Genomic DNA, 25,645 nt, shown 5'->3' with positions numbered 1-25,645 from the left:
ATGAGTTAACATCTTTATATTATTTAATAAATAAAATTATTGATAATGATGATGATGATTAACATCTGCTGAGACCAAACATTGGTCTATCGGACTTAAAGAAACAAATTATTTATTTTGATTTAAGATTTTATTCCTATGCTCAAAAAGTTTGGAGAGAAGCCTCCCGAGCTCACTATAATTTTGACATTGTAAAAGCCTAGGAAGGTCAGTATTGTAACAAAGATTGTGAAACTAAGATCTAATGTGATTGTACACGGGGCACTCTAAGAGGAAGTGGCTTTCATCCTCGATGTTACTATTCTCACATATATGGCAGATCCTTTCCATCCATGGCGTTTTAGGAACTGCCCAACGACCTGTTTCACTATGGAGCTCATGAGAATTTGTTCTAATCTTTGCTATATTAATTTTCTTCTTTGAGCTAGTTAAAATAGAGAGATACTTTTGATCTTCTAGGGTGGGGTTGATGACCTTCTTATAATAACTTAATTTTCTTTTAGCCGCTAAATCTTTCTCACACCACATTTTTTCTTTGAACTTAGAAGTAACAATATCTTTAATGTTATTTATGTTTTGCAATGCATCATTCTCGTTTATCTCCCAATAGTTTAACCAGGCCCTTGTGTCTTTATGCCACCCCCGATTGAGCCTTAGGTGGTTTTGGCTGGAATTTAAAGTTAGCTTAGGAAGTCTATGATCGTCTATGTTATTGAGTTTGTGCTTGTATAGCAGAAACCTAATCATAGCTAGGCTCTCAATAGGGGAAATACCTACTTCTATAAGGAGAATAAGATAGGGTGTATTACTTTTAATTTTCAGGTTATAAGTTATAAAACGCTTCTGGATTTGCTCAATCTTTCTCCATGATTCTCTGGAGATGCTACAACCCCAAACCTCACAGCCATATAAGATAACAGGAGTGACTAAAGTTTCAAAGAGGAACTTCTTTTTATCCCACATTACAAGGTTTGTTGTTTTACAATTATTTTCAAGACCAAAATAAGCTTTCCACCCCCCATTAATCCTTTTCTCAATGCTATGGTTCCAGTTGAGCTTGTGATGAATATCAATTCCTAGGTACTTGTAAGAATACACTTCCTCCAAGTTATTATTGTCATACATAAAATTAGCATAAGTGTCCTTCTTGGATTTGATAATCATAACTTTTGTTTTGTCAATGTTAACAGTCATACCCATGGTAGAGCAGAAATCCTTAAGAAGCCTGAGTTGCTTATCAAGATTAGATGGGCACCTTGCCAAAAGAACAAGATCGTTAGCATAGAGAAGAAGGATGACGACTATCCTAGCTAAGATCGTTCCATCACATCCTGCTTCCTCTAAATAGCCTTCAAGCTTATCGATGTAAATGCCAAATAGGGTAGGGGAGAGGGGGCAACCTTGTTTAATTTCAATGTTACACTTAATATCTTTCGACCACCCCTCATTGCTCTTTAGCTTGGCAATTACATTCTCGTATAACCTTATAGCGACAACTCTCAACTCGAGAGGAACCTTTAGCTCTTCTAATCTATTCCAAAGGTTGTATCTAGGAACCGTATCGAAAGCCTTTCTAAAGTCCACAAAGCAACAAAATAAATCGGATTTATCATTACGACATTCCTTTGCAATGATCCTAAGCGTAACAAGGTGGTCTATTGTTGAGTGATGCCTTTTGAAACCTGTTTGGCCTTTAGCCCGCTTACCTTCACTTTCAAGCCATATGCTTAACTTCTTTTCCAAAATACTACCATATAACTTGGCTAAGAGAGGGATGATCATAACTGTCTGATAATTAGATGGGTTATTTGTATCCCCCCTTTTAAAAATAGGGATAATTAGGCTCTTAGTCCAAGGTTTAGGGAACCCTTTCTTGACTGCTTGATTGAAAAGCTTGTGGATGTGGGGGATGAGGACAGGACCTCCAATTTTTAAGATTTATGCCTGGTAACCTTCAATGTCCTTAGCTTTCCCATTAGTGAGGCAATTAACCCCAAACTTAATGTCTTCTAAAGAGAAAACTTCTTTCGTTGTGAGCAGGGTTTCCAAATTATCCATGACATTTGGAGATTCATAAAGCTTTTTAAGATAGGAATTCCAATCGTGAAGAGCAATTTTATTATTATCTTTAGTCTTCCTAGTCAGAATCTGCCTCCAAAATTTCTTAGGAGCTATCTTAGAGAGGTGTAAGAGATTCTCATGTCTTTGACGAATGTACTGCCTCTTTTTCCTTTTAGTTAGGGCTTTATATATTTTTATCTTGTCCATTTTAAGAGATTCATCAACAGCTTCCTTAATTGCTCTCCTCGCACTTTTACAATCTTTGTCATACCATGGATTGGTTTTGCTATTTCTTTTATTATTTGAAACTTCAATTGAGAACTTGTTAATAGAATATGAGAGGGTTGTAGTAAAATAATGATAGAGGTCTTCTATGTTGTCTATACTAGATAAAGGAAGCAAATTATTTTTTAATTCATTTAGAAAGAGATCATTTTTATTTCTATCAAATATTAAGTTCTTTTGGCTGTAAGTATTATTTTATGTGGGAACTCTATGCATGACAAAATTGAGAGTTATAAGTAAAGGCCTATGATCAGAGTCAAATTCGTGGTAACGGTTTACCTTTTTAAACCGTTAAAAAGGTAAAATAATTATAATCAACAATTTGTATTTAGAATAGTTATGAATGATTTTGATTTGAAAATGAGTATTAATTCATCGTTATTTAAGAAAAAATACATTAAAATTGATTTGTATATAGTGATAGTTACTTAGGAAAAATCACATTAAAATTGATTTATATATGGTTTGTAAGTGAGAAATTTTCATTCTTATCCAAATTTTATCTCAACAGATTTATATATGGTTTGTAAGTGAGAAATTTTCATTCTTATCCAAATTTTATCTCAACAAGCTCTTAGCTAATATAAAGGATTCTTAAACCTTATTCGAAGGACATATACGTTTTCAACTTAAATAATATTTACAAGACAACAAATATCTAGCTCTACCATCATTGAAATTAAACATTTTCAACTTAAATACCATTTCCAAGACAACAAATATCTAGTTCTACATCATTGAAATTACAAGAATGAGCTCATGTGATTTCAAACAATATCTAACCTCAAAATCATTTCTAAAATCAAATACTACAATAAAAAATTAACCTCTCGTTCAACAAAAAAAAAAAATCATTTATTTATTTATCTAATAAATTTTTAAATTATTATTATTATTTTATATTATAAATAAAATATATTCTATTTAACTTCAATTTTTTAGATTTTATTTTTATAAGTCAAGGTATTTAAAATTTTATATTAATTGGGTTTAATGGTTGAAAACATGTCCTTTCTCTTAAAAAGTTATAAGTTCCAATTGAAAACAAGTGTAATATGCAGTGTTACTGTTGAGTACATGCCTCTTATACAAAAAGAAATTATAAGATTACAAAGCTTGGATCCCAATCAATGTTATAGCATAAAGTATTAGAATGGTTAATGGTCCCTTATCCAACATACGAACCTTATTTATGTTCTTAGAAGTTATTGAAGTTCATTGCAAATGGAAAGTAGGACTTTACAATAGTAAGAAATCCATAATTCCTACATTGGAGTGCACAATTAATGCATATTTTATTTTTTGCAATTTTTAGAATGCACACACCTTATGTGAAGCGAAAGTATGTATAAGGCATGTGGTTCATTAAGGAAAAGCATGTGTACCTAATGAAACTCTCTTTAAAGTTGAATTAAATGGAGCAAGCATACAAGACTAGATATATCTTAGCCAATACAATCAGTAATGGTCAATTACGACCAAATAATGCTACAATATCTATTAACGAACAACCCTATAAGAAACATTCTCACTAATTAATCAATAAAGTTTGATGTAGAAGTAACCTCACGGTTTTAGAAATCATATCAACCAAAAACAATATATGATCTAGTTTATTGTTGAGTGTTTATTTGTTGTGATTTTGTGATGCAAACTCAATTTAGGCTTGCCTAAATCCCAGATTTCCCAAACTGCTCCGACAAAGGCACTTCTTTCAACCCTGTTAAAACCTCTATCAAGACATAAATCCCTTCGAATATAATCATATATCGCGGTGGGAGGATACAAAGGGTATGGCCCTTTAAAATATAAGCAACACCAATCCAACCATTTTTAAAATAATATCTCAACCCTTTTAAAAATTACACACATGCTACCATTATCATACATATGCATCTTTATAAAACTCAGTCCTTTTCATGCAATAATATTTCAAAACATATGCCCCAGATAGACTTTACATATATACAGTAGGGGAATGACTTACGTTTTCAATTTTGAATGGTCACTTATATGACAATGTCACGCCTTATCACCTCTATCATTCTAGCCTTATCCTTTTGATATCTGTAACATATTTAAAATGAGTCTTGGGCTTCCAGGATTTTGGTCTTTCGAGTATGGAACCCACCGGTATCAAGACTTCAAACTTTGAAAACCTCTAGGCTCGTTAGCCTCCAGGTTGTCCCACTTCTCCACCTGTCAGCCACCTATAATGAACCTATGCCTATTGCTATGATTGAGTTCTCGACTTCCAAGTTAGTTCGCCTATGGGTTTGAAAGTCCAGGGCAATGAAAAAGTTCTCGTCTCCTACAGCTTCCATCAACAATCCTATCATTGGTGCTTAATGATTTTTAAAAATAGTAATTTTGAAAACTTTGTGGGCTTTCGACCTCCTGACCTAACGCTCTTAATTTCGTCTCCCAGCTCTGTCAAGTCCCATCTCCTGGCGTTGTCAAATAATGAACTCTTACCAATGCTTAAAAAAATAAATGTTTTTTGTCCTTCTGCTTGTTTTGCAACTCTCGATCCTAGTTCCTCTATGAACCAATGCTTCAATTGCTCACTCGGATCCTTCATTGCAACTAAATCATTGATCACTCTATAGATCAATGATCTCGACTTCCCAACTGAGTATGGGAAGAATCAAAGGATTCTTGTCTTCTCACTTCTCCAAAGAGATATCGCTCGTGAGCTTCTGTTCTGCTTCAATCTCACTTCCCTTTGTTTTGGTCTCATCCTCTATGTTCCTCTCTATAGCTTCTCTCAAGTATTGGACTTGAACCAGTCCACTATCGATCTAATTTAACCTCGGCTTCTTGCAAGTAATTATGTATATTATTTTAGTGTCGATCCCTCCTGAGCTTAGTTCTGCACCTACAATCAAAATCAATATAATATTTATTATGACCTCAATTCAATACTGAAATAAATGGTTTACATAGGCTCCAAAATCACTCAAATGATATGCTTCCGCTATTAATATATACACTTTATTTACAAGGCCTCAACTTGATTTAAATTCACATCCCTCTCGGACTTGTGGCTTTACTTGGGCCTCAAAATCCTCTCGAGACTCTCTCTTCTATCACTTTATCACACTCCTCCATAATTCTATTTTAGCTACATATTTATACATAAGGATTCTGAACTATATTATGGTTCAAATCCACAAAATCCTCACCTAAACCTCTATTCTAGGATTTCTAGATCCAAAAATCCCTCCGAGAGATCTATCTAACTCAAAAATATCTCCAACTTCTCAATATTCTCGAGATCTCTCCTAAGGAGTAGATTTGATTACAATATTCTAAATTTCCTGATAAATATATGAAAATACAAATAATTAAATAATTGTAATCCATTAGGGAACCAACTCCCTTGTAAATGAGAAACCCCTAGCCTATTCAAACTACATTTTGACTTGGAAGTTGAATGCTCTTGTATCAGAATCCTAAGGTGAAAAAGCTCATGGTCTCTTGACCATGTGTATGTTGATGAAGTCCACCTAGATCAAAAATCTAATTTGTAATTAATATTTCTCTTAGTTGTGTTGATGCTTTTATGTTGTCCCTTGTTCTCTAGGTTTCCATATCTTATTTTGTAGCTGCCCATTGGCTTTGTTGATTCAAAGTTCTTTAGTCAGCTCCTTTTCCTTGTTGCTTATCTTACTTTTTCTGGTGTATCTCCCCTTCTTGGATGGTCTTCTAATTAGCTCACACACCTCATCAATTACCTGATCTATCTTGGTTGTTGGTCGAACTTCATTGCTCTTACTATTTTCTATTTGTTGTATGTCATATATTGCAAAATTTTTAAAATATGTCACTCATATTTCAGTTGTCCACACTCCACAATCTTCTCCCCACTATTTCTGAACACATTTATCTTCTCCTTCATCTATGTCTTTAAAATCTGAATGTGAAGTCCTTGAGTTTCTATCCACTTCTCCAAAGAATTTAGCTCCTCATAAAATTCAAAATAACTTTGAATTGTATCCTCATCCTCAATGCCACATCCATCGCTCAGGTGTTCTGCCAACCACTCCTCCAATGGTTCAATCTCATCTTTACTCATGTTTCCTTCTACAAGCATGAGACTCCCATCGAGCATGTCTTTATATGCTGGTTCAGGTGATGTTGTTTCATCTTCCTTAGAAATTAAGAATGGTTTTCCTTTAACTTTGTCTATCATAATAGGTTTATCATTTGGAAAATTAATAAACATATGCTCACAAAATTCTTCCATTACAGCTACCTCCTTTATGAGCCTGAATTCATCTTCTTCCAACATAAGTACTTCATTAAATTGTTGTTTTTCACCTTTCAACCCTACAAAAAAATTCCAAAAGTCAGATTTAAAAATATCATATTTTCATTTGGCTGACTCATATACCTTTCCTCCAAGCTTATCTGAACTATTTTCATTGTCCACCATGATACTAATAAAATCCTCTTCAATATCTTTACTTTCTGCAGCACTGAGGTACCAAGTTTATTTAAACATTTCAATTTCATATATTCTTTGCTCCCTTTGACCATCCTCAACAAATGCACAAGTATTTATCCTCACACGTGTTCTCCTTATAGTTATGTTGAGTTATTTCCATGAGCTAGGTTACTCTGGCCAACTTCTTCTTTACCATCTTCATTCTGCAAATTATGCAATCTCTCCTTTCCTTTCCTCCAAATATTTCTAAATCCTTCAAAAATAACTAAAAATATACTTATCAAAAGAAAACAAACCAAACCAATCATGCCTCTCAATTTTATCTTACAATTTTGAAAAATTTGATCTTGTATTTCCTCATAACTTTTTCTTCCCATGGTAGGTTTCTAGAACTGCTCATCCTCCAACTTGGTTAACATATATTGTTTCTCACCAGAATGTCTCTGACTTGTGGAGCTTCCACCATTTCTATTATTCCACCTGCAAATATACACTTACAAAATAATTAAAACCAAAATCATGAGATAGTCTAGTCTAGGAAGATGATTCTAACATCTCTGCATCATAATATTCCTCTCCAAGGATCGTTCCTTTTTCAAGTTCACAAATGGATTGTATGACTTCACACTTAGCTTCTTTGAGTGCTTCCTCTTCCTCTACTTGTTGCATTAACTTCTCAACATACAACTCTCTGACATGCCACTTTACTCCTCTTCCCACGTAAATACCTTTCTTTAATCTTATTAATAGTCCTTTCTTCCACTGATTTGTTTTCTCTCATAGCCATTACTTTAGTTAATTAAGTTCTTCTTTAATCTCAGCCAGCACTTTCTCTCTTTATTTTGCTCCTATATGTTGTCTTATAGACCTTATTCTGGTCTCCTTTTCCTTTTTTTTATGGCTCATTCCTTGACTCTCCATTTCACTTTCTGCAACTATCTTCTTCAACTTTTCTTTGATGAGCTTTTCCATGCCCACTATGAGTTTCAACCAACCCCTGCAGTAGAAAGCGTTTCTTCTCCTTGCCACCTGATATCTCACCAAGCTTCTTCTCCTCTCAGCTTATTCTTTTGGTACCTTCCCAATCCTCTCTTATGGAACCAAATGAGCACTCCTTGCTCTAGTTTGTTGCAAGTCTTATCACTATCCTTTGTTCCATTGTTCCCTTTGCTTCAATCACTAGCTGCAGTTTGTTTACAACACCCCTGCTGCAATATTTATGCCACAAGCTTCTTTTCAGACCTCAATTTTCTCTCTTCTCTCTATTACAATCCTTTGCTGCAACTTTCTCACTGTATTTATTTCCTTTTGTGGCTACCTGCTTCTTCAAGTTAATTGCAAAAACTCATCACCTATCAACCAATCTTCATTCGCCTCGCCAATACTCTCTATTGGACCATATTTTTGCATTTTAATGATCCGGATTTAAACAGGAACGCAATAGATTACAGAGATAACCATAAATACAGAGATGCGATAACCATAAATACAGAGATGCAGCGGAAATAATACTTCATTTCATTACTATAAAATACTGAAATATGCTTACAACCAGAAATGGAAATAAACCAGCTAGGGCGATGGTAGCTTATCTCTGAGAAGAGATGTGCGGCTACATGCCTCTAAACTGTGTTACAATGAGGCTTGAAGGCCTATTTATTGTTGAGAAACAATGGAAAACCCTTAACATTCCAAAACCTAACCCTAGGAGATGAAACGCCAAACTGTGGGCCCCGTTTGGGGGTAAGTTGGTACATCAACTTCCTGGGGTCGTAACTTTGGCATATGATCTCCGTTTGACGCGTACAATAGCTCATTAGAAAGATCTATCCGAGCACTATCATTGTTGGAACGGGCAACATCGATCCATTCCATGGACCCATGTTGCCCTCGGATTCCCCAAAAAAACGTCGTTTAGGGCCTCAAAACGGCTCCGGAAGTTCAGGACCCGAAAAACTACTAAAAATAGTAAGTTGTGCTACAATTAAGGAAACTGAAAATGCTGAGAAAGACAATGGTGGGGGTCCAGGTGGACTTGGCAGGTGGCCACCAATATCCACCTGGATCATTCCTCCCCCCTAGGAAGCAATGGTCCCCATTGCGTTGAGTTCCTCCATCTGTTGAACTTGTCCTACAATCTCTGATGTGTCCAGTGATGGTGGGAAGCATGGTCGACGATGGTCCACATTGTACATTTTGTGCAGGCGAAGGAATGGAGGAATGATGTGCTCCAAAGCATTGTTCCCCATAGCCTTGGTACTGCTATAAGGACCATGTCGGAGTGGTCTGAGCTTCTGATGGGTTCTGGTAAGGCGTTCTTTCTGTCGGTGCAACCACACTTTGTTGCCCACCTGAAACTTGTGTGGTACCCATGTGGGTGAGGAGAAGTTGTTCCTGTGTTTTGTCATGACCGTATCCCTTTGCTGCTGCTGCTGCATGGAGGAACCCTTTGCAGGGGTCATGGATGTAGCAACGATCTTTCCCTTATTTTGGGAGTGAACCAGACAGATGAATTTCCTGGTCTATGATATGAGCTTGCTGCCTTTCTTGGTAGTGATCAAAGATGTGGCGGTAGGTGGGGCTACCTCCGGTATCCTGTATAATGAATTATTCAAAGAAATAATGACAGCACGAGGCCTTGACTCATACACAGCATGTTGTCTCCACAAGTATGGTTGGCCTAATAATACATCACAAACATCCAGAGGTGTAACATCACACAATACCTCGTCTGTGAAGGGCTTGATGCTGTAGGGAAGGCGGCACTGCTGGCGAACTTTGAGGTCTCGTCCTTCATGAAGCCACCCGATACTGTACGGCTGTGGGTGTGGTGTAGTCGGTAGGCCCAACCGCTTTACGACCTCTGCTGAAACCAGGTTCTTTTGGCTACCACTGTCGACAATGAATCGCAGCGGTGAACCCTTCACCCCCATCTGTGAGTGGAAAAGACGCTCCCCCTCCTCTGGATCTTCGGGCTCATTTTTCTTGATCTTGGCAGTGGCAACAGTGGGACTGGGATCCGCATCAATGATCTGCTTCCCCTTACCATTCCCCTTGTCGGGTTCTGGCTCAGGGTCGGAACATGCATCTGATTCAGAAGCCTTCAACTCAGCCACCAGCGACTGCTTGGTCCGACACTCACTTGTGTTATGAGTGGGACTCTTGTGGAACTCACACCACTTTCCTGTGTCCTTCTTCGGCTTCGTGGTGTTGTTCTTTTCTTGTGGCTTCGACGGGTTGTCATGGGTCACCCCGCCTTGGCTTTGTCCTTTGGGCTTCGGATTTGCAGATCCAAAGTCTCGCTTCTTTTGTTTGAACTTTTGCTCGATTTTGACAGCGTATCGGTATGCTGTGCCGATTGAGGGGATGTTCAAGAACACCATCTCTTCCTGGATGTATCTGTGCAGGCAGCCGCAGTATTTGAGTACCAGATGCAGCTCAGAATATTTGATACCCAACTGTGTGCGAAGGGTATGAAAAATGTTTGTGAACTCTGGCACATCTTGGTCTCGTCCCTGCCGCAGTGTGGTCCATTTGATGTATTTGTCCTCATAGCTTCCGACAGGGTAGTACTGTTCCTTGATGGCATCCCGGAAGTCATTCCAAGTGGGTGCGGCTGAAAATAGTGAGCCTGTACTTTCATCCTTCTGCTCGCAGTAGGTTTCCCACCAGTCCTTGACGTGGGGGGCTGCTTTGAGAAGAGCGAAAACAATCTTTTCCCGACTTGAAAATTCATGAACAGAAAAATACCCATCTAGCAGATTTAACCATTTATCTACGGCATCTGCGTCTATTTGACCCTCGAATATGGGGATTTCAAAATTAACTTGTACCTTAAACGGCGTGGCGTTCCCAGAGTTGCTGTTGGAAGCCGATGCACCACCTCTGGGTAGCCGTTGAAGGATCTGCGCAAAGCTCTCCATCATCGCGTTCCTTTGCCGCTCGAGCGCTTCTTCGAGCAAGATTTTGATAGGATCTCCTGCCCCCTCGTCTTTCTTCTCATCCGCCATGGGAGGCCGTCGGGATTTGCGAGGCTGGTCTTGCAAAGGTTCGACCAGTTCAAGCCCTAACTCCTTATATCCCGACCTCGTTGGGGACATGCAAAGAAAAACAGAGAAAAAGAAGACCGCTCTGATACCACTGATCCGGATTTAAACAGGAACGCAATAGATTACAGAGATAACCATAAATACAGAGATGCGATAACCATAAATACAGAGATGCAGCAGAAATAATACTTCATTTCATTACTGTAAAATACCGAAATATGCTTACAACCAGAAATGGAAATAAACCAGCTACGGCGATGGTAGCTTATCTCTGAGAAGAGATGTGCGGCTACATGCCTCTGAACTGTGTTACAATGAGGCTCGAAGGCCTATTTATTGTTGAGAAACAATGGAAAACCCTTAACATTCCAAAACCTAACCCTAGGAGATGAAACGCCAAACTGTGGGCCCCGTTTGGGGGTAAGTTGGTACATCAACTTCCCGGGGTCGTAACTTTGGCATATGATCTCCGTTTGACGCGTACAATAGCTCATTAGAAAGATCTATCCGAGCACTATCATTGTTGGAACGGGCAACATCGGTCCATTCCATGGACCCATGTTGCCCCCGGATTCCCCAAAAAAACGTCGTTTAGGGCCTCAAAACGGCTCCGGAAGTTCAGGACCCGAAAAACTGCTAAAAATAGTAAGTTGTGCTACAATTAAGGAAACTAAAAACGCTGAGAAAGACAATGGTGGGGGTCCAGGTGGACTTGGCAGGTGGCCACCAATATCCACCTGGATCATTTAATCCTTGGCACAAATAAATATTCAATTTATGCTCTCTTGTAACTCACTCTATCTACAAAAATCCATTCACTCATTTCATCAAAATATCTTCAAAAATTAGAAACCAAATCTTCTTACCAAAACCTCTGTAGATCTCAACACATCCTATCATCCTGCACCCTCTTTCATGTTCCTCCAAATCTGATTAAGCTATAATTCATTGTTTCACAACTTTTCTCCATTATCTTCTCTAATGGTTGCTTCCAATACTGCCACTGGTTCTTTCAAATAAGAAGGTATAAAACCTACTCTGGTACCACTTTGATGCAGAACCGATTTAGGCCTGCCTAAATCCCACAATGCCCAAACTATTCTGACAAAGGGACTTCTTTCAACCCTGTTAAAACCTCTATCGGTACATTAATCCCTTGGAATATAATCATATATCACAGTGGGAGGATACAAAGGGTATGAACCTTTTAAAGGTAAGCAACATCAATGCAACCATTTTTAAAAGAATATCTTCGCCATTTTATTAAAAACACTGGTGTACTACCATTCTCATTCATATGCACCTTTATAAAACTAGGTCCTTTTCATACAATCACATTCCCAAACATATGCCCTAATGTTCTATAGACAAACTTTAAATATATTCAGTAGGGGAATGACTTACATTTTCAATTTCAAAAAGTCGCTTGTATAACAATTCCATGCCTTACCACCTCTATCATTCTAGCCTGATCGCTTTTATACCCGACACATATTTAAAATAAGTCTCGAGCTTTTGGGCTTCCAAGCTTCCGGGCATGGAACCTGTCGGTCTCGAGACTTCAAGCTTTGAAAACCTTTCGGCTCATTAGCCTCCTAGCTAGCCTAATTCTTCACCTATCCGCCACTTGTAATGAACCTTTGCATGTCTGTCCCACTTGAGTGCCTGACTTCGAATTTAATTTTCTTTCGGGTTTGACAATCTAGGGAAATGGGAAAGTTCTTGTGTCTTACAGCTTTTGTCAATAGCCAGATTCCTGGTGCCTGGTGATTTTTAAAAATAGTAATTTCGTGAACCATATGGGCTTCCGACCTCTCGACGTGACACTCTTTATTCCAACTCCTAGCTCTATCAATTCCTATCTCCCGGTGATGTCAAATGATGGAATCCTACGAGTGCTTAAAACAATAAGTGTATTTTTTCCTTCTGCTTGTTTGCAACTCTCGACGCTGGTTCCTCTACATGCCAATTCTTTCGTTGTTCACTTTGATCCTTCATCCACTGCACCACTCCGATCCTTCACTACAACTAGATCGTTGATCACTTCGTTGATCAATGATCTCAACTTTCCAATCAAATCTCAGAAGAATCAAAGGATTCTTGTCTTCTCACTTCTCGAAAGTGTTATCGCTTTCGGGCTTGCATAGTTTTGCTTCAATATCGCTTCCCTTTGTTTTGGTCTCAACTTCTATGTTCCTCTCTATAGCTTCTGTCAAGTGCTGGACTTGAACCAATCCAGTATCGATCCACCTTAACCTCAACTTCTTGCAAGAAATTATGTATATTCTTTCACCACCAATCCCTCCTTAGCTTGGTTTTGCACCTGTAACTACAATAAATATAATATTTATTACGACCTCAATTCAATACTGAAATTAAGGGTTTACAAAGGATCCAAAATCACTCGAATGAGATGTTAAATCACTATTAATGTATACATTTTATTTACAAGTCATCAACTTGATTTATATTCACATTTGTCTTAGCCTTGTGGCCTTAATTAGGCATCAAAATCCTCCCAAGACTCTCTCTTCTATCACTCTATCACACCCCCACATAATCCTATTTTAGATACATATTTATACATAAGGATTTCAAACTATATTCTTTTTCAGATCCACAAAATCCCCACCTAAACCTCTATTTTATGACTTCTAGATCCACCTATCCCTCCAAGAGATCTAACTAACTCAAAAAACATCTCCAATTCCTCAATATTCCCAAGGTTTCTCCTAAAGAGTAGATATGATTACAATATTCTAAATTTCCTTACAAATATATGAAAATACAAATAATTAAATAATTATAATCCATTAGTGAACCCACTCCCTTGTAAATGAAAAACCCCTAGCCTAGTCAAAATACATTTTGACTTGGAAGTTGAATGCTCCTGCATCATTTTGAGTCAACCTCGTCTCAAAGAGAGCCTTGGTGCGCATCACTTATCAATTTAGAGAATTGAGGAAATATAGAAAGATTATAAGTTATATGTAACATGGTATAATTGGAAAGCCAATTACTTTGATTTTTTATAATTAAAATAAACGTTGTGTTGCAATACTTATCAATTTAGAGAATTAATGAAATATAGAAAGATTTTAAGAGATATGTGACATGGTATACTTGCAAATTCAATTTATTTTTTTAATAGAATGAAACTTTGTGATGCAACATCTTTTGAAGTTTCCTAAATAACTCCTACCTTTAGCTAAAAATGTCATTTTTTGCCACAAAAGTTGCAATGTTGAACTTTGTAGATTATAATATAAAATTATGTCTTTTAGTAGATATATGTATAACTTGTATGCTCATATGTTTGGAAAATATTTTTATAACTTATCTACTCACAAGTTTGGTGACATTTGGAATACAAAAAGATTGTAAGATGTATGTGACATGGTATACTTGAAAAGTAAATTGAAGTTTTTAAATTAAAGGAAATGTTGAATTGTAATATCTTTTAAAGGTTTCTAAATAACTCCACTTTCAGCTAAAGATGTCATTTTGGCCACCAAAGTTGTAATATTGAATTTTGTAAACTATAATACATAATTATGCTTTCTTTAACATTTTCATTGAAAACAAATATCTTTATGATTTATAGATTCACGACCTTTTGGAAGTTCTATTTTTAATTATGTATCATTTTAATTTAAAATATTTGATCATATTTTGTTTTCAAAGTGTTTAAAATAATTCTTGATTTGAAAACAATTTCGAAAGAAATCACATTGGTAGATTTAGGCCGACGCGTTTCGAACCAACCAGTGTGGTTTTCAAATCAAAATATGGATCACAGAAGCTTGAATTTGAATAAAATAATTCTTGTAAAATTATAGGTTTAATTACTAATATTATTATTATCCAATTTTAAGGTCACGACCAATCCATACACCAAATTGGTGTATGAGGCCCCCTTATTTGTGGGACAAGGGAGCCTATGAGACCCCCTTATTTGTGGGACAAGAGACCCACCTCTGCACAACGATTTGACTGCTAAGTCTATGAAGGCATACATACTCTACCCCCTTTGGTTTTGAATCAGTGACCTCTTAAGAGGAATCACACGCTCTTAACCATTAGATCCACTCAAGATCCATAAGTATTTATAAACATTTTATAACATAAAAATCCATTTTCACTTTTGTGTATAAATTTATTAACAAATTTGCATTGTAAAATTGAGTAGCCATAGATTTAAGGAGTATATTTATTAATGTAATATAATATTTAGTAGATATTTTGTGTTTTTCTAAATATATATTTTCAATAAATTTATTTAAATTTTAATTAAAAGATTACAAATTATGAAAAGTAAAAAAAGTTTAGGTAAAAATCATATCATCAAAATTTTATCATATTTGGAACCATTCAATCTGGTTCATCATTCTACAGCCTAGTATGATCTATAACGCTTTCCACCCATCATCAAAGTTGACATTTTTTCATATAAACCAAATTAAAATATATATATATATATATATATATATATATATATATATATATATATATATATATATATATAATATAAATTCATAAAAAAAATTGCACATGAAAAAATTAAATACATTTAAATTCATGTTAAATCCATATTTAAAATAGATTTATGCTGATTAATATATATAATTTCTATATAGCGTAGTGTATCATTCAACCTGCCTACTCTGAGATTTCTTCCGCTATTTTTTAAAATTTATGATGATGATGATGATGATGGTGGTTAACGTCCACTGAGACCAAATTGGTCTATCGGACCTACAATTTTCTTAATTTTTACTTGTCTGGCTCCTCGTCTTTCTTGGCGAGATTGGTGTTGTAGCTTTCTTTCTTTTCTCTACGGTCTTCCAACTTCCTTTGTCTTGCATCTCCTTCATCTCTTCTGGTTCTTGGGACATTGGTGTCTTAGCTTCGCGATCTATAGTCGGAGAAGTTTGGTTTAAGAGATCTGCTTTGCTGTTAAATGAAGATTTATTTTCTGCGGTATTCAAATCCTCATAACTGTTGATTTGTTGGGGCGGGCTTTCTCCTTGCTTGCTTTGAGAGTTGTTTCCTTCTTCCTATATACAAGCGCACACAACGATGTGAAGGGGAGAAAAAAATATTAGAATAACCACATTAAATGTAATAAGTCAATAGAGAAAAATGCCTTTGAATAGGTTCATCAAAGGTTTTATTAATTTAGATAAAATTGGGGGATAACCTTGGTGGCGAGTATGGCCATAGTTGGGGTTCACCGTCTTCAATGCATAGCACTGGGCAGGCAAATTTGTCAAGAACGGAGAAGTTGGGCAGAGTTTGGGTACTGCACCACATAATGGCCGGAGGAAATGCGTGCGAGTGCTAATATCATGTCCTAATATAACACATAAAGAAAAAATGTGGTGTTTAGTAATTTCCTAATTGTATGTAAGGCATAGACCAATATGTACCATTTCGTAATCACTAAACCATAAAACATAGTTAACATATATTAAGTAATTGTCACTAAACCATAAAACATAGTTAACATATATTAAAAAAATTGCTTTAGTAATTTTTTTTATTTTTGTTTTTCTAAATTTTATCTTCAAATAAATATAAATAATTGTCTTCGAATATTTCGAATATACAAATCATATATTTATAATGTTGGTCCCTTTTGGGAGGGAGAAAATTTATAAAGATAGAGCTCTGTGAAGTTTGTCTTAAAAAAAAGTTAATTTCTTAGTCACTAAACCATAAAACATGGTTGAGAAATTGCTTTAATAAAATTTATTACTTTTATATTTTAATTTTATTAAATATATTTTATTTTTTAATTTTACTTCGAAATGAATATAAATAGTTGTATGTGAATATTTTGAATATTCAAGTTATGCCTTTATAAGGTTCTTCCCTTTTGGCGATTTTTTTATATAAAAATAAGACTTTTTGAAATTGGTGCAAAAGAAAGTTATAAAATAAATAATTGCCTGCAAAATATTTTGACACATAAAAGTAAGATTTAGGCGTTAGAAAACCTATAAAGATCGACTTTTTCCTAAGTTTGTTTAAAATACATCATAAATATGAGAGTAATTTAAACAATATTGTTAGGAGTTATGTTTTATTAAAGTTTATTTTTAATAAAATATAAATGATTATAATGTTTCTTGGGAGTATAGAAAAAGACTTGCACAATATTTATAGTGAAACAAAAAACATTAAGCCACAGCTATAAAGTATACTGCAATTGATGGAGCTGCTCAGCAAAACTCTTGTGGCTGTGGGGTACATATCATAATGGACGAGAATCTTCAATATCTTATTTCATGGAATGGAGGAAAGGGCACAAATAGCATGGCTGAGGCAAGGGCTCTAGCGGGTCTTCTTGCTTTCTGCATTTTTTTTTATATACAGGCTATCTCAATCTTTGGGGACTCCAAAATTATGGTCGATCATGTCAAGGGTAAATGCCACATCAGGAGCCCACACCTCGCAGGTTGGATGGACAGGATTATGTTTTTTGGGGGCTTTGTGAAAGAATGCTCCATTCAACACATTTACAGAGCTCAGAACCAGCAGGCGGACAGTCTGTCCAAGGAAGGTATCCTTTTAGAAACAGGCACCTGGTCCATGAAGGTAATATCTGGTGAGAAATCCTTCATCATTCAGGACTTCTCAATCCCTGGCTCTTAACTCTCCTTTGTTTTTCTCCAGGTTTGCTTTTGTTTCATCCTTTTTGTTTAATCCTCGTATATATATGGTATATGAATGTCCAACAATATCTGAAAGTTACAACTCAGAATTTCACATATGATGCATAAAAGACTTGTATCTGTTTTGTATGTGGCTTAGCTCAAATTGCTTCCATTATGGAGGGACTCATCCTCTAATTTTTGTTTTTAAATCTAAGATTTTCCAACTTCTTAAAGCTCGATGATGTACTATCTAATACCTTTATATTTTCTCAATATAATACAACTTTTTCGTTCTGAAAAAGTATACTTCAATTGAGTTTGAAACAAAATTACAAAGAATAACTCCAAAATATAAAATAATTTAGGCACGGAGTCTAGGATCATTAGGTTACAGAAAAAACATTACAGGTGGAAAGTTACCAAACAATATAAATAAGCAGTCCCATTGCCTTTTATAAAATATTGACATTGACATCACGAAATGTGTACATCAAACCACAAAACAATATAATAAAAAAAGGTTAGAGCATCTTCCGGAGCTAGGGTATACAATATCTATTTATAAATTTATTAAAGATTCTATAATGGATACATCAACTCCTAGTGCGCCGCTTTATAAATATTTACGAGGGTACCGTTAAAACAAATATAATATTATTTAAAAGACAATGGGAGGCAAAATAAAATAAAAATCCTTGTATCATCGAATCAATTTTCATAATTAGTTTTAATTATTTTGGGAATATCAAATTTTAAATTTTGTTTGGAGGTGTTAGTGAGTTTTTTTTAACAATTTTTTATTTTTACAAATGAATTTCAAATCTCATAGAATTAGTTATATCAATTTACTCAATTAATCATAGAATTGGAATATATTTTTAATAAAAATTCAAAATTATTTTTTAATTAACAAATATTTAATTTAATATTTAAATATTTAACAATTATTATAAAAATTTTGGAAAATTATTTGTATAAAATTATTATCCTGTCCAAACACATGATAAGCAAGAGAATATTGAATTAATTGAAAGTCGAAGATTCGTTCCAAAACTCTGTCAAACACATCATCAAAGACAAAGACCAGAAAATGTTGAATTAATTAAAAATAAAAAATTAACAAATATCCATCTCGTCAGCATGGATACCATTTCGCGTCCAAAAGAAAAAGGTGGGTGGGGTCTTCTCAACATGAAGATCTTCGGAGAAGCACTCATTTGCAAATCCCTCCACAGGGGGATCTTTGGAAGTAGTCCGTGGAGTTCCCTGATTAACAAAAAGTACCTGAAAGGTAGGAACCTGGCGTTCTGGCTCAGAAGATCTGCTCTTGGAATCAGGAGCGGGTCCCCCATTTGGCATAGCTTCAAAAAGATCCATCCCTTCTTCCTCAAAAATCTCAAATGGACTCTTTTCTCCGGCTCCTCTGTACTCATTGGCATTGACCCCACTCTCCATAATCTTGAGTCCATGATCCCTCCGCCGCTGCTTTCCTTCTTTCACTCTAGAGGGCTCTTTACCTGGAACCACCTCATACTCTCTTGGTCCTCCCACATGCCTGTCTGGAAATCTGATCTCCAGCTCGCCATCCCCCCCCCCTCTTCGTCCCTTATGGTCTTCCTTTACATCTAGATTCTCTCACCGGGGGGTTCTCCAACTTGGCACCAAGGATGAACTCATATGGTCCACTAGCACCGCCATCCGCCCCATCACTGTCCGGAACCTCTACTCTGTCCTTTCTGCTGCTCTCCCCCCTCTCCCCTCCGTCTTCCCTCTCGTCCTTTGGAAGGCCCCCTGCCCTCTCAAATCCATTCTCTTCTCATGGCTCCTTTTCTCAAACAGGAATCTCATATGGGACGTTCTTCAGCGGAAAGGTTGGAGTGGGCCTGGTCGTTGTCAACTCTGTCTCGCTGCTTTGGAAACAAATCTACACACGTTCTTTCAGTGCTCGGTTTCCTCGGCTCTCTGGTATGAACTCTCTTGCATATATGATTTTCCTCACAAGCAGTTCTCTTTGATCCCGGAAGCCTTCTCCTGGTGGGCCTCCCAATGCTCTTCTCGGCAGGCGCTCTTCATTTTCACGTGTTGGAACATATGGAAGTGGCGGAACCGCCGCATTTTTCAGGGCTGTCACCTCCCTTTTCTTTCCATTCTTCCTATCATACAGGGGTCTTTACCTGATCTCTCCTAGTCTGAGTCTATCTTCAAGGCAGAGGTATTTTTTGTTTTTTTGTTTTCATTCAGAAGATCATGATTATCTTCACAGAATATCCTGCTACATGTCTCGACCGATATATGTTGATGTCTGTCTTTTCTATAGAATGTCATGATGCTATATGGTTCCGATCGTCTGCGATGGTCTTTCTCTCACCACCAATGATACAACATGTCGCCACATGGTTTCTGTGCTTTTTTGGGACCATGCTTCATATCTGGAATGTGGCTTCTTGCCCTTTTGTACCTTGTTTATCATATCTTAATATCAATATATAATGTTTTTCCTTCTGAAAAATATTATTCTTTCCAAAAAGATAAAATGTAAAAGAAATACATTTTTATATGTGTAATTTGATAAATAAATTAACAAGTTTAAAATTACATTATTCTTATTATTATAATTTCAGATTTTATTTTCTGAATTAAATCACTTACCCTACTAATTTATAAACTCCATGCGCAATCGTTTATAAGGAGACACGAGCTATGTAGCGATGCAGATACAAAACAAATTCCAAGGAGAAGTGATGACATAAAGAGGTGTTTCGTTTAGATTTACGGAAAGTCTTTGTCAGGTTTAAGGGTTATATATATATATAATTTTTGGGAATCAATTGGGTTAAGTTAGTCATATTAATATATAGATGATTAATGTTATTATGATGTTTAAAGTTGGTATTTTAAAGAATATATAAATTATTTTAGATTTATTTTAATTTTGGATGTATTAAGTTTTAAGAGATCAATTTTTTTTTTGTTTTAAAATAGGTTTATTCTTTTTTGGTGTTTGGTAAATCAATATATAAATTATTTTAGATTCATTTTAATTTTGGATTTACCAAGTTGTAAGAGGGATCAAATCTTTTTTTACTTTAAAAGAGGTTTTCTTCTCTGTTAACTAATCCTTCGGGATTGTTATTGTATATTATGTAATTAGTTTTACATTCTATTTTTACAATTAATAAGTTACTGAGAGACAATTGTCTCATACCTAGATTGCACATGTATAAATAAGTAATGTTATCATTAATACAATGTTCTTTCATTGCACTCTTTCATTGTGGAGTTTATTTGGGCTTGTACATTGGTATCAGAGCCCCGGTTGAGTTGTTTCTAAACTCAATGTATTTGAAGTCTATGGCATAAAGGAGACGCAGAGTGTGAAGAATGTGAAGATAGAGTGTAGTAGAGGTTAATCCAGTGGAGCAATGCAGTGGGATGCCCAAACTATTGACTCTTTGTAAGTTGTGTATCTTTCAATAATTGTTGGATTGTTTGTTAAAAGTTTTAGTTCCATGCATCCAAGGGCTACTTGTTGTTTTAATTTTGGGAGGCTTTATTTGCATTTACTGCATCAAACGAGAGTTTACATACAATCAAATTTCTGAAAAACAGTAAAGTTTACTTACAGTGAAATTTAAAAATAGTATTTGCATTTACTGTCGTAAACAAGAGTTTAATCACAGTATTTGCATTTACCATGGTAAACGTGAATTTAATGACAGTAAAATTTATGAAGGATAAGAAGATACATTTACGGCAAACCGAAGATGTCTAAATGATACAACATCCGTCCAGAGATGTCTAAATGATACAAAAAAATGTTACTGAAAGATTTTTGAAGGATACAAAGTTTTTACTTAAGCTGAAAGATTTCTGAATGATACAAAGTTTTTACTTAAAATGAAGGATATATATTTTTTGGTAGTTTACTTACAGTGAAATATAAAATAGTATTTTCATTTACTATCATAAACAAGAGTTTAATCATAGTATTTGCATTTACCATGGTAAACATGAGTTTAATGACAGTACAATTTATGAAGGATAAGAAGATACATGTTTTTCCTGAAGCTGAAAGATTTCTGAATGATACAAAGCTTTTATTTAAAATGAAGGATATATATATTTGTTGGTAGTTTACTTACAATGAAATTTAAAAATAGTATTTGCATTTACTGTTGTAAACAAGAGTTAAATAATCAAATTATATTTTTAATTGAAGAGTGGTCAATTTTCTAGTAAAATAATTTTTTTGGAGGCTAACAAGATTTGAACCTAGCTCTTTGCTAAGATATTTTTGAAACTTACGATTAAACCACAAATCCAACTTTGTTTGAAACAAGAGGATTCTTTTTAGAAGTATTGCATATGTTTTGAATTTGAAAGGATTTGAAGAATATTTGGTTGCATAACAATTACGACTTCAATAGTTTCCATAGTGAGTTGTTCTTAATGGAAAGGAAAATTATCAAGAGTGGTTTAGAAAGCTTAAAAGTGCCATTGTTTTCAATGATTTGTGGGAATTTTTTGATGGAAAATAAATTGCACCAGAGCCACTTGATAATGAGAAGCAACGTGCAATTTGCGAGACAAAAGACAACAAGGCATATGCATTAATAACTGCATCGATGACAGAAGAGGTAAGAAAATATATCGTTTCTTGTGGTACTGCATTCAAAGCATTAAAGAAGTTGAAAGAATTGTATGATTCACACAGAACTTGAAATTAATCAGTTATTGTTAAAGTTGTTTAATTTGGAGATGAAAGATAATGATCCTTTTAAGAGTGCCTCTGAAATAAAAGCCATTTTTCATGATATAGCACTAGAATTAAAGTAGATTTATAACTTACAGCTTTTATAAAATTCCTTCACCTTATCTATTAAAACTATTCGGAATCTCTCCAAGCTAGTGGGTAGTTAAAAGACATTACATTTGATAAACTAGTAAGAAAAATATCCTTTCGGAAGAAAGAGGCTCCACCTAACTCTAATGTAGAAACTTTGTGCCTGGCACAAAAGGATCAGAACTCTCACGCTGAAACTTCTAGAGGTGATAAAAGTAGTAGAGGTTGTGGTATGAGAAATTATAGAGGTAGGGGGCAAAAATAATCAGGGAGGCTGACAACAAAATGATATAAAAAAAGGAATTTTAATGATAGACCAGCGATCAAATGTTTTAGATGTCATAAAATTGGCCATACTACTACTAACTGTAAAATCGCTTAGGAGAATGCCTGTGAAAGGAGAGAACACTTGAATGAAAAGAAAGATCATCCACCACCAAATAAGCGAAAATCATCAGGGTTTGCACATTACATTTTTGCTCACTGTAATTTTAATATGAATGATGTTTTCTACACTACATTTTCTTCATGGCGAGATAGTTGGATTTTGGATTCAGGAGCCACTTGTCATATGACATTTAGGCGAGATTTTTTTGAAACATCCAGTGATGATATTGATGGTGTTATTTACTTTGCTGACAAGTCTCAAATTAAACCATCTGGCATTGGGTCTATTAATTTGAAGATACCGAATTTTACAGATTATGTTCTACAGGATGTACTTTATATTCCACAGTTTCAGCGAAATTTGATGTCTCTTATCCATATTCGGCAACAAGGGCATTCTATTCATATATTTGATGGCATCATCGAGATAAAAAGAGAATATGATCATGCAGTTGTTATGACGGGTGTGGAAGAAGGTACGATTTTAAAATTAAATGGTACTTTATCTACTAATTGTCGTGAAAGTTCTGCTCTTTTGACGCAGAAAAGTGATATCCTGTCTCCTAGCATCTTGTGGCATGCTCGCTTTGGTCACATAAATATGTAAGCATCAAAATTATGAAAAAGGAAGGTATTAAAGGTCTTTCAACAGTTCCAAGAAATATTACACCTTGTGATGCTTGTATTATAGGAAAGCATTGTAAACAACATTTTCATAGTTCTTCTTTCAGATCTTCACAAAAATTAGGTCTCATACATTCAGATTTATGTGGACCTATGCTTGTTGCAACTGCAAATTGAAATAAATATGTGCTGACATTTATTGATGATTACTCGAGAATTTGTTGGGTGTATTTGTTGATGAATAAGTCACAAGTATTTGAAGTTTAAAAAAAAATTCATTTGATGATTAAAAATGAAACTCAATAGAATATAGGCATTCTTAGAACTGATAATGGCGGCAAGTATACTTCTCATGTTTTTGAACAATATTTGAAGGACAATGGAATCAAACATCAGGCTACCATACCTTATAATCCACAACATAATGGAATTGCAAAACGTATGAATAGAACTTGTCTTAACATAGTTAGATCTGTGATGTTCTTTAAGAATGTTAAGTTGACGTTTTTAGCAGAAGCAGTGCTTTGCGCAGATTATATTCTTAATTGTTGTCCTTCTTCTGTCATCAATAATAAATCTCCTTATGAAATTTGGTATAATCGTCTTCCTGCTGTTCAACATTTTAGAGTATTTGGTGCTCTATGCTATGCATTAATTCCTAAACATCAATGCAGCAAGTTATGTGCTAGGAGTTGCAAACGTATTTCCTTGGGATATTCTGCTACTTCCAAAGCTTATAGGTTGTATGATGAGGAGAAAAAGATGTTCATTCTTTCCAGAGATGTTATTTTCCTTGAATTAGATAAAAGTAATTCCACTTTTGATAAGCAACTGACTCATTTGGAGAAATTTACATCTAAGAAGTTCTATTTTGAATCTGATAATGATGCTCCACACATTGAAGGGGGGTTTCTCATTTTGGACCAGTTTGTGGTTCTTCCAAATTTGACTCATGAGAATGTTATTGTTGAAGAAAATTTGGATGATAGTAATGTTTATGCACAACCAGAAATTCCTCTTGAGGAGCTTGTTCTTGAGCCTGTTTTTCAAGATGAGTAATCATCACAACCACTTCAGCAACTTTTACGAAGATCTATACGTGCTCGAAAAGTTCCAAAAAAGTATGATGATTTTGAAACAAGAATGGCTTCTAAAGGTGATTCAGGTAATTTTTCTCATGACTGTGAATTCAATCATAGTACAATTAGCAAACTTAATTGTTTTGAAGAAGCTGCTAATTGTGATGAATGGAAGGATGCAATGCAAAAGGAATATGATGCACTTATTAAGAATGGAACTTGGAGGATAGTGGATTCTCCTGCAGGTGTCAAACCCATTAGTTGCAAATGGGTGTATAAGATCAAATACAAAGCAAATGGTTTGCCTGATAAATACAAGGCAAGACTTGTAGAAAAAGGCTACACTCAGAAGGAAGGTGTTGACTACACAGAGACATTTGCTCCTACAAAAAAATGGGGAATGATTAGAACTTTGTTTTCTCTTGCAGCTCAGAATAGCTGGAAGATACACCATATGGATGTTAAAAGAACTTTTTGAATGGTGATTTGAAGGAGGATGTTTATATGTTTAAGCTTGAAGTTTTGTCTGTTAAAGGCAAAGAGCAAAAGATATGCAAATTGGCTAATGCTTTGTATGGACTGAAACAAGCATCTTGTGCATGGTATGAAAAGTTAACTAAACACCTTCTCAAGTTGAATTACAAGTTATTTGATCTGGATGATGCAACTCTTTTTGTTAAGAAAATTGGAAATTCAGTTGTATATTTGGTTGTTTATGTAGATGATTTGATGATTACAGGAAACAATGATGACTATATAACATCCATTAAAAGAGAATCATTGAAATTTTTTGACATGACACATTTGGGTTTATTACATTATTATTTAGGGATTGAAGTTGATCAGAAACCCAAATATATTTTTGTTTCTCAAAAAAAGTATATTGGACAACTATTGGATAGATTTGGGATGCAGGATTGTAATCCTATCGCTACTCCTATGGAGCATAATTTGAAGCTTACTTCCACTGAAGGAAGTATGCTTGAAGATCCAACAAAGTACAAGAAACTTGTTGGAAGTTTGAATTTTTTAACTACTACTTGAGTTGACATAGCTTTTGTTGTTGGGATACTTTCCAGGTTCATGCATAAGACTTGTGAAGGTCATTGGAATGCAACAAAGCAAGTGATGAAGTATTTGAAAGGCGCTCGAACACATGGCATCAAATATTTCAAAGTTGCAGATTTCCATCTCACCAGCTATTCAAA

At 35.2% G+C, this 25,645-nt stretch overlaps 1 protein-coding gene across 1 annotated transcript; it reads left to right on the top strand.

Moving 5' to 3' along the window:
- Nucleotides 1-17,106: 17,106 nt before the first annotated feature.
- Nucleotides 17,107-17,502, top strand: LOC149232278 (uncharacterized). The gene has a single exon (XM_089381869.1). The coding sequence runs from the start codon at nt 17,107-17,109 to the stop codon at nt 17,500-17,502; it is 396 nt and encodes a 131-aa protein (XP_089237995.1).
- Nucleotides 17,503-25,645: the final 8,143 nt, after the last annotated feature.

Source organism: Pinus tabuliformis, chromosome J (genome assembly GCF_031772625.1).
Source record: "Pinus tabuliformis cultivar Carrire ecotype Pingquan chromosome J, CPIR1, whole genome shotgun sequence".
NCBI lineage: Eukaryota > Viridiplantae > Streptophyta > Pinopsida > Pinales > Pinaceae > Pinus > Pinus tabuliformis.
The sequence above is the reverse complement of the archived record's forward strand: the minus strand, read 5'-3'. Positions and strand labels throughout refer to the sequence as shown.

Excerpts from the sequence above, each read along its gene's own strand:
- LOC149232278 (XM_089381869.1), top strand. The coding sequence starts at position 17,107 with ATGGACGAGAATCTTCAATATCTTATTTCATGGAATGGAGGAAAGGGC.